This window comes from Artibeus jamaicensis, unplaced genomic scaffold, assembly GCF_021234435.1.
Source record: "Artibeus jamaicensis isolate MK-2021 breed Jamaican fruit bat unplaced genomic scaffold, CSHL_Jam_final contig_519, whole genome shotgun sequence".
Classification (NCBI taxonomy): domain Eukaryota; kingdom Metazoa; phylum Chordata; class Mammalia; order Chiroptera; family Phyllostomidae; genus Artibeus; species Artibeus jamaicensis.
The window spans coordinates 41586553-41596028 of NW_026521871.1; the positions used below are offsets into that span (position 1 = coordinate 41586553).

General features: G+C 44.8%; 1 protein-coding gene across 2 annotated transcripts in view; it reads left to right on the plus strand.

The window, feature by feature from the left end:
• LOC128628033 (cell growth regulator with EF hand domain protein 1-like) overlaps window positions 1-9252 on the plus strand; it is a 166654-nt gene extending 157402 nt beyond the window's left edge. The window contains exons 3-5 of one of the 2 annotated variants that reach the window (XR_008392350.1): window positions 7931-8140; window positions 8285-8418; window positions 8525-9252. Coding sequence is in view for 1 of the 2 variants with exons in the window: in XM_053669395.1 (XP_053525370.1) it covers window positions 8285-8368 (84 nt within the window). In the remaining variant the exon portion in view is untranslated. The remainder of the gene's footprint in view (window positions 1-7930; window positions 8141-8284; window positions 8419-8524) is intronic. The other variant, XM_053669395.1, reaches the window with a different exon arrangement.
• Window positions 9253-9476: the final 224 nt, after the last annotated feature.

Here is a 9476-nt window from a genome sequence, read left to right on the forward strand (position 1 = left end):
ATTTTGTAGGTTATATGTGTTATATACTGTATTCTTACAATAAAGTAAGCTAGAAAAAAAGAAATGTTATTGAGAAAATAATCACAAAGTATATTTATAGTACTGTACATATTTATTGGAAAAAATCTGTGTTTAAGTGGATGCATGTAGTTCAAAACCCTGCTGTTCTGCAGTCATCTGTATTCCCATTTTACAGATGAGGTGATCAAAACCTAGAATTGTTCAGTTTTATTAGCTAGGTCATTGCACATTACGTATCGTCTATAACCTCTCACCAATGAGCAGAATTTGCTGTTGTTTTCTGGGTCCTCTCCCAGGCAAGTCAAGAAGCTCCACTCCCAGAATTCCTGAAGTAAGACAGATTTACCACCCCTCCTCTGTTTTATGTGAGCAGCAATGTGCAAAGGGCCAAGAGAAAAAGGATCAAGTTGAGGAGACTGATAATTCCTAGGGCTGCTCTGGGCCAGTCCTGGGACCAACCACAGAGGATCTCTAAGGCCCCCTTCCCCGTGTACTTTTCCCCTCCCTATTATCTGGCAGAATCTTTGCAGGATTGAAATCCATAGTATCTTATTCTTAACCACCACTTTCAACCAGTGGGTTACAGGTAAAATTGGGGGAAGAGTACATGAGAAAATACTGGTAGCCCTCTCCGAGGAGACTCATTGGCACCACCTTCATCAGGGTCACTTCTCCAGATCCCATCCTCAAAAGCCTGGGGGAGGTCTAATCAAAGTTGGATGGCAGTGCAGTGAGCATCAGATATTGCAGTGAGCATCGATACGTTACTAGAAATCACGGTCGCCTGAACTCCATCTCTAGCTCTCTACTGGGCACTATGGGACTTACGAAAGGAATATGCGAAGAAACATCTTCCGTGTTCACAGAGTTTGTGTTCCAGTTGCTAAAGTCAAGCATGTGTGTAAAAATGTTCAAATAGGAACTCATAGGCTTTGTTGAGAGATTGTGAAAACACTCCCACAATAAATGACCCCTTGTCCATTCCTGGTTTACAACACCCAGAGACTGTCAAGGACGAAAGCAACTTTGAAGAGAAAGAAAAAAATTGTTGTAAAACTAAGGTGAGGAGATGTTAAAGTGCCTTAGGAGTGAAGACTAGACAAAGTTAGAATTGACTTCAAATAAGCCAACCTTTAATATTTAGCAACTTTAGACATTGAGAAGACTACCAAGGAGCCATGTTTCATATTATAACTTTCTGCAGGTTAAATTTTCAATGATATGTTCGATGCACACTTGCGCAGAATTTGGAATAGTGTAGAGTACTTTTATTTATTTTTATTTTTGAAAATATTTTATTTATTTACTTTTAGAGAGAGGGGAAGGGAAGGAGAAAGAGTGGGAGAGAAACATCAATGTATGGTTGTCTCTCATGTGTCCTCTACTGGGGACCTGGCCTGCAACCCAGTCATGTGCCCTGACTGGGAATCAAACCAGCGACCCTTTGCTTCACAGGCCCGTGCTCAATCCACTGAGCTACACCAGCCAGGGTGGAATAGTGTAGAGTATTTTTAACATGACTCTTATAATGTCCTGAAGTCTTCCTGCTGTGTTGGTGACATGTCATGTCATTTTCATGGCACATGCATGCATGCAAAGGACCCAGTGAGTAAATAACCCCAATGAAATGTGTTTCCTCTTTCACTTTTGCCATGGTTCTCCTTGGTTGGCCTGCAGCTTTGAAGGTGATGCCAATTAAGCATTCCGCTGGCATTGTATTTCTTACGTGTGAGAAATGTTGCAGTGAATTTCTCCCATAACTAATGTGCAAAATACTTTAGTATTGATACTTTAGGATTATCTAGAACTTCACTCTCAGACTCCATTGTTCTGTCTGTCCATCGTTGGGACCGTTTTCAATGTATTTATGTAATATATCAATCATCTGTTTCCAGAGGGACTTTATCTGGCTGGCAGATAAAGCATTTCTATGTGGCAGAGGGCAGAAGGTAGAGGAAGACCATGAGAGCATGTTGTATGTGCCCTTGTAGTTGGTGCTTAAAGGTCTCTGGTCTTCACTGTGCTCCCCCTTCCACACTGTCCCTAATTCTGGCTTCTTTCTGGCCACATGACAGCTGTTTATTATTCTGTTTGCAGTTCATTTCTGGATGAGTTACCGATTGCTCTGCCGGCTTGTCATTGTTGTGGCTTCTTCGAGTCCCCACGTGACAGGGGGAATAAAACAACAAACCAGTCTGGGCTTTGTACAGGGCTGGACTTTCCATTCACGTTACAGTTATCTTTAGAAAGCTGCTATACAATTTAAGTTTCTTCAAACAGAAGGATTCACATAAAGCCATATTTTGGTGTGATTGTCTCAGATAAAGCCTTAGAAGTGTTCTCTGAGAATTCTGTAACTGGTGGATGGCTACATCCCGCACACCAGGAGCTTAGCAGAGTCCCTGTGAGGTGTTGCTGCATGAGCTTTCCAGTGGCCATTCACTCCGGAGTCACCCAGGAAGGGCTCAAAGAATATTACAGTGAACTCCATTAGCAGCCGAGTTGGGGATGTGAAGTGATCTGTTTAATCCATACCTTATCTGGATTGTCCATTGAAAAGGCTTAGAAAATAATGCAATGATACTCAGCTCTCAAATAATGTGGAGTGTCATTTTACCTTTCTTTGATTCAGAAGATCCTTTAGAATCTTTGTATCCTGGGGGAGTAGTCAGTAATGATTCCAGGCCTAGAATAGTAGGAGACAGAATGTCTGGAAAGCCAGGCTTTATTCTACTTAGGAAGGGCTAGGCAAGTGAAAAGGGCATTAAGGATCTTGGGTCCAGGAGAAGGATGAGAGCTGAAAGCAAAAGTGGGTGACTTATGGTTAGAGATACTAATATTCACCACAGTCTGCCTCTGCCAATAGCCCTCAGAGGTTGGAAGGTCTCAGATGGATCAGGGTGAGGCCTCCTCCTCTTTACCTGTTTTGGTCCCTCACCTATTAGCAACCAATTCTGTGATGTACTTTGAAGTGCTTAATAAATCAGAGGGCTACTGATTTTCAGCAAAGGCCCAGGATTTTCTGGAAAAGTCTGCCTGGGATAGACCTGACACTGACCCATCTAGCTCATCTAGCTCAGTTTGCCTCTGACTGGACTGTCACTCTGAAATAGGCTAAGAGAACATATCTGATGATGCAGCATCTCCCATTCTGTTGGCCTGGAGGGCTTATTAGCACATGCCATCTGACTCCAGTGTCCTGATTTGGTGCCCTGTCACAGTGCCAGCTTCCATTCTGGGCTTCCAGACCCATCCTGCAAAGGGTTGAAAATAGCATCGCAATTTCCTTGTCTTAGGAGCTTTCTTACCCTTGACAAACCCATGGGACAGATGGACCTGAACTTTATGGCCTCTTGTCTATCAGCGCTGATTGAGTATTCACTCTACACAGCATCATGCCAGGCATCATGGAAAATTAGAGAAGAAGGTGGACATGCACTCCTGGCCTTTGAACATCTTATAAGCTTACAGGATAGACAGAACCAGTACAAAGCAAAACACATGAACACTCAAATGTCAGCCGGACACATGAGGTCTGTCTGGAAAAAGTCCAGCCATTGTTACTATAATGAGAACAGTTTGCACAACATGGATGTAAACTGGCAGCCAAGGAGAGTGGCCTGAAATGTGCGTGTGTGAACAATGATGACTTCACTACACTAATCAGTGAGGGTGGTAGACCCTGTTGAGTGAACATAATATGTATTGTGTGGCTGTCACTCCAAAATGACTGAGCAAGTAGAGCAATGAATCTGCATCAAATTTTGTATTAAGCTGGAATATTTCTCTGTGGAAACTATTCAGATGATTCAGAAGGCCGCAGCTATGGGCAACTGGTAACTGGCAGTTTCATCGTGACAATGTGCTTGCTCATGCATCACGTCTTGTGCAGAATTTTTTTGTGAAACGTTAAATCACCCAAGTGATTCAAACCCTCTATAGTCCAGATTTGGTGCCCTGCAACTTCCGGCTTTTCCCAAAACTAAAATCACCTTTGAAAGGCAAGAGATTTCAGACCATCAATGAGATTCAGGGAAATATGATGGAACGGCTGATGGTGATTGGGAGAACTGTGTGAGGTCCCAGGTATCTACTTTGAAGGCAGCTAAGGTACTATTGTCCTATGCACAATGTTTCTTGTATCTTGTATCTTTCTCAATAAACGTCTCTATTTTTCATATTACATGGCTGGATACTTTCTAGACAGACCTCGTATATCATTTGTTATTCATAAATCCAATTGATGTGGCCTGGGAATATATAACATTAAAGTTGTTTTTCTGAAAAGACCACAGTGACTGGAGCTGGGAAAGGGTGGTTTTCTAGTGTCTAAGTTTTTGTTCCCAAGGAATGACCCTGAGACAAGGATTTGAGAGCAAGCAGCTTTTCTGAGAAGTATTGGAAACGCCAGTCAGAGGAGAGGGAAAGGAAGGTAGGGGAAGTAGGCATGTAACAAAGCATGTGTTACTAAGTCAGCTGGGGACGACTGTCGACAATGGAGCTCAGGCCTATGGGGACATTCAGGGGAACAGCTAAGTACATGCATCTAAAAATTGATTCCCAGACTTTGTCGGACATATCACTTCAGAAGGCCTGCATCCTTCTGAAGCAAGCGCCCCCAGCAAGGACACTCACATGTTGGTCTTTGTTAATGGAATGTCCAAGTGTTTTACCTGATTTTAGCTGCCTTGCCCGATGTGCCCAAGAATGAGCTCCCAGAAGTTTGTACCTTAGGGGCTAATTACTCTCTCCCATATCACATTGCAGGGTTTGATGTACTCCATTTCTTTTTTCTATCCAGTATTTAGATGCTGCGCAGAAAAGATCCATAATAGAAATGTCAGAATATGTTGATAATTTATTGATAGCTTTTATCTGGGGAAAAATGGAGGGCATGCTGATGCATTCTTATGCACCTAGTAACACAGTTTGTCTGTGGAGGGAAAGGGTGAATGAAGTTGGTTGCTGTCAGGGGACAGAAGCTACGCCACTGCCTTTAACGGAAGGAATTAGTATGGAGACTTGGCAGCAGAGGAAAAAGTTTTTCTCAACTGTTTCAGGCTGGGTCTGAAAATTAAACTGACAAAAAACATTAACAGGAGAAAAGCATAGAGTTAGATAATATAAGTTTTATGTTTTAAACTTATAATATTAAGTTTTAATATGAGTTTTCCTTCATAATAAGGAAATGAAGTTCTGAAGAAACAGCTAGACCTGTGTGTTTTTATGTGGGCATGATGAAGAGGGAGTTGTCTTGGGGAATGGGAGAGGCTAAGGGGTCAGGGGTAAGTATAGTAACCTGGGTAAACTTACAAGGTCTGTTAAGATTCTTCTTGGTCTGTTAAGATTCTTCCATTGTCTTCGGAAATAAGGGTGCTCCTTTTCTGAGGGTATGAAAAGGGCACTTTTCACATGAGGCTCTCATGACCTGTGTCAGGGGAGAAGGGTGATGGGGGAGGAGGTCAGAGTGAACTTACTGCCTGCGCTGTTTTCTCAAAGTCCTCCACCTTCAAATAGTAAAGTGCCGAGGGTTATACCGGAGAGGCGTAGGTCCCGAACACCATTGCTTGTTATTCAGGCTATTGGACAATCCAGGAGATGCAAAGACATGCTGAGGTTCTCAGAGGTAGTAAATGACAGGGAGTCGCTACACCTTTAGGGATGGGGGAGCAAAGGGGAAAACATGAGGATAATGACAATGTACATACTTGCAGAGGGGGATCCCAGACCTTTGAGGAGGGAGCACTGGCTGGATGGCTGTGCTGGGGTCGCTGTAGGGGGCATCAAGAAACCGATGCTGGGCATATGGAGAAACTGCGTGATGGAATCAGTTGCTCTTACCGGAACCAGTTGCTGCTTTCAGGGGGAAGAGTTCTCACTGGGGCCAAGCAAGTCCTCCTACCTGACTCAAGTTGGAACCCCCCACTCCAGCAGACCCAAAAGGGAAGCCACTGGCCCAGGATGGGTATAATTTGTAGAGTCCCAGCACCAATACCCCTAAGTAGAGCAAGTTTTGAAGAGAGATAATTAAATTAAAAACCAACTCAGAGGTCCGGACTGGGTAGTTCGGTGCATTAGAGCATCATCCCAATACAACAAAGTTGTGGGGTGATCTCCAGTCAGGGCACATACAGGAATCAACCGGTAAATGCGTAAATAAGTGGAACAACAAATTGATGTTCCTCTCTCTTCAAAACAAAACAAAAACAACTCAGAAAGAGACCGTACACATGCACCTCCATGCAAGAGAAGAAGGAGAGAGAGGGGAAGAGAGAGCATGCACATTCCAGTGGGCTATCCAAGAGCTGGCTGGGATAGGAGCATTGCCACTCAGTTATCAAAATAATCATAATAATAGCCCATGCATAAGAACTTGGTTCAGGGAAGCATAATATAAAGGACCCTTATTTAGCTGGGGGTAAGGTGGTGATTAAAGCTTTAAAGTGAGGGCATTGGGGGAAAGTCAGATATAAACACGGGAATCCCACAGTAGGATTCCAGCAGTCTGCTGAGAAAACAGATGGGTGTCTCATTCCATGCTCATTCTGTGAGGCAGCCATGAACACTGAGTGGAAATGCAGGGTGGGGACCTCACCCCCGCCCCGTTTATATGATCACTTTCTCTTAAGGGGAGAGTAGAAAATAACTGTAGAATGTGCACTGCTTCGGGTTAGATATTTTGCATGCATTATTTATTTCAATGCAACAGCCCCATGAGACAGGCGATATACTCCTCATGTTATGGATGTGAAAAAATACTAAAGAGGTTATTAAAACCAGCCCAGCAACACAGAGCTGGTGCAGGGTGAGAGCTGGCCTTCTAACCCTGGCCCTTTTACAAATCCCATGCATGGCATCTTGATGTCTATGGACAAGGAAGATCCTGCTTTTGCATGTTAAACTAATAGTATCAGGTAGGAATAAAAAAGTATAGATACACTGCCCTAGAAGTAAAGAGGACAAAGGGATGACTCCTAACTGAGAGGGTCATGACAGTCTCCTGTGGAGAGGTGGCATTTGAAATGGAGCTTGAACGTGGGTAGGCTGTTGGCAGGCGGATGCAGGGAGGAAGATCCCAGGGAGAGGAAGGAGCACAGGCAAAGACTCTGGCAGGGTGAAGATATCATGAGGGGTTTGCTGTGATGGACCCAGAAGGGGCCAAGGTGGGACCAGGAGTGTTTTGCCACCAAAATTGCCTAGAATTACCTGTGCATGGTCACAGTTGAAGGCAGACTTAAACTTACTCTTAGTTTTATTGCTGCTTTTAAATTCTTGACCGACAATGCGCTTTCTTACTTATGTGCGCCCAGGACCGACTACTCCCACCAGCCCCTGCCCTTTGTTATGCCACTGGTAACTGGCTTTGTTGGGATAAGTTCTCTTGAATGCCTTGTTCTCTTTGCCTCTCTTGGTGGCATCCCAAGTTCTGCTGATTCTCGGCCTGTGGTCCTCACTGGTGTGTTACCCACCCTGTGTTCTGGAGAAGATAGGTTCTGTGATGAACAAAGGGATAGCCCTGGGTTTCTCATGAGTTTTGGGAAAGGGGGGTCACACATGGAGCCAGGTGTCTGGCATGCTCCATTTCTGGAGATCTTCCACCCCAGGCAGCCTGTCTGGGATAGAAACTCTCTCCAGGATCTGCATAATGCCTTAGAGTCAACAAGCCATGCTAGATGGACCGAGAGGGTATGGACCACAGGCCTGGAGGAAACTTCTTAGGGACTTGTCACTTGGTGAGAAGTTGAGAGTTTGAAGTTGAAGATTGAAATCACTGAAGAAAAGACCAGGTGGTTGTTGATATTCCTGCTACCCAAGCCCCCCCGCCCATCCCCTGCCCACCACCCCAGGGCAAAGGAAGAAGGAGGACCTCCTGCTAATTTTCAACTGCGTTTTGCTCTCTGTTGTGTAGTATTTCGGTGACAAGATCCACTGAGGAGAGTTGGGGCGAGGCTGGCTGAGGTTGTCAAGGAGCTGTTTTGAGCTCAGGGGCCCGCATGGCAATGGAATGATGCTTCCTGACCTTCCAGACCTTTGAGACCTCTGGGTGGTCTTAGAAATCACCTCAAGCCTTCGGTCGAGAATACAAGCACCTGGGGAAATTTCCAGGGAAAGGTAGCAGGTAGAGTATCCTTTCTGACTGTTATTCTCTCTTGTCCTTCCTTCCCTCCTTTCTGTGTGCCTCTTGCTCTGTTGTGTCCCTTTCTCCTCAAGATTCCACGGGCCAGTGATGCATGGGTTATTTATGTTATGTTCTTTTCAACAGAGGTATCATGGACCGAAAAGTGGTGCGGTACTCCAAAGAGCTCACTACCAGCTCTCAAAGATTCCAAGCCGCCGGCTGCTCTAAAGTAGAAGGCCACCACTCTGGAGAGGCAGCAGGAAACAAGCCTGGAGGAGGTGAGGAAACCTCCCTCTTCTCTCTGCCCTTGACTCCATGGACATTTAGCTGTCCCATGGTTTGGGCCCAGGACTGATAGGCTTTCTCCTCTATGTCCTTTCACAGGCTGTGTTTTGGCCAAAGCACACACTACCTTCTCTACTGTCCTGGGGAACTGCTGAAGGACACAGAGGAAGATGCTGCCACTCCCTGGGACAGAAACACAGCAGCTGGGACCGAGAAGCACCTCCTGCGGAACTAGGGGCAGCAGCCCTTCCGATGAAGCTCTCTGAGCTGTCGTTCCCACTGGACTGTTTTTGCTTTGCCGTCATCTGCATGCCACACAGTTCTGGATGTTTTTGATTAGTTGGCTTTCTTTCTTATTTTTTCCCCTTGTCTTTTCTTTTTCTTCTCTTGGCCCTGGGAATTGTAAGAAAAGAATTGCTTTAGAAAGTATAATTGTTGCTGACATTAGCCTTGTTTATGAGCAAATTCTGTCCCTGGGGATTTGCTGCTTTGTAATCCCAGGTTACCTAGTAAATGGGGCTGCATGGTGTGATTTGTGTAGTACCTAGATTAAAAATACATTTTCTTTCTTGCTTTCTTTTTTTTTTTAAAGTTTGAATTCAGGTGATGTCCCGAATCACATTTGCCTCGCTACTGAAGCGATCTCAATGTGGTGTCGCTTGTATGTGAAATATAATCAAACCTATATTATACCAGGGGCTCTTGCACACTATTTATATATATATATATGTTATGCTACAAACAAACACAGACCTAATAGGTTAAAATTTAATCCCTGCCTGATCCTGCAGCTAGAATGGGGGGGGGGGGGCAGGAATTATACACATCAAAAATGGCTTCAGACACCCTGAATAGAAGCTTCCTGACAGTAAGTGGATGGTTTTGAACTGCTCTTTTCTAAGGCCAAGCAGGAACTGGAGCTCAGCTGCCTTCGTCAACCACGTGGCCCTGGTCTGTCCGTGGCTCCGCCCCTTCGGGGGAATTAGAGAACAAGGCCTGCCTCTCTGTCGGGGTTTCCGGGAACTGCTATTTCTGACTCACGTTCTGTAAC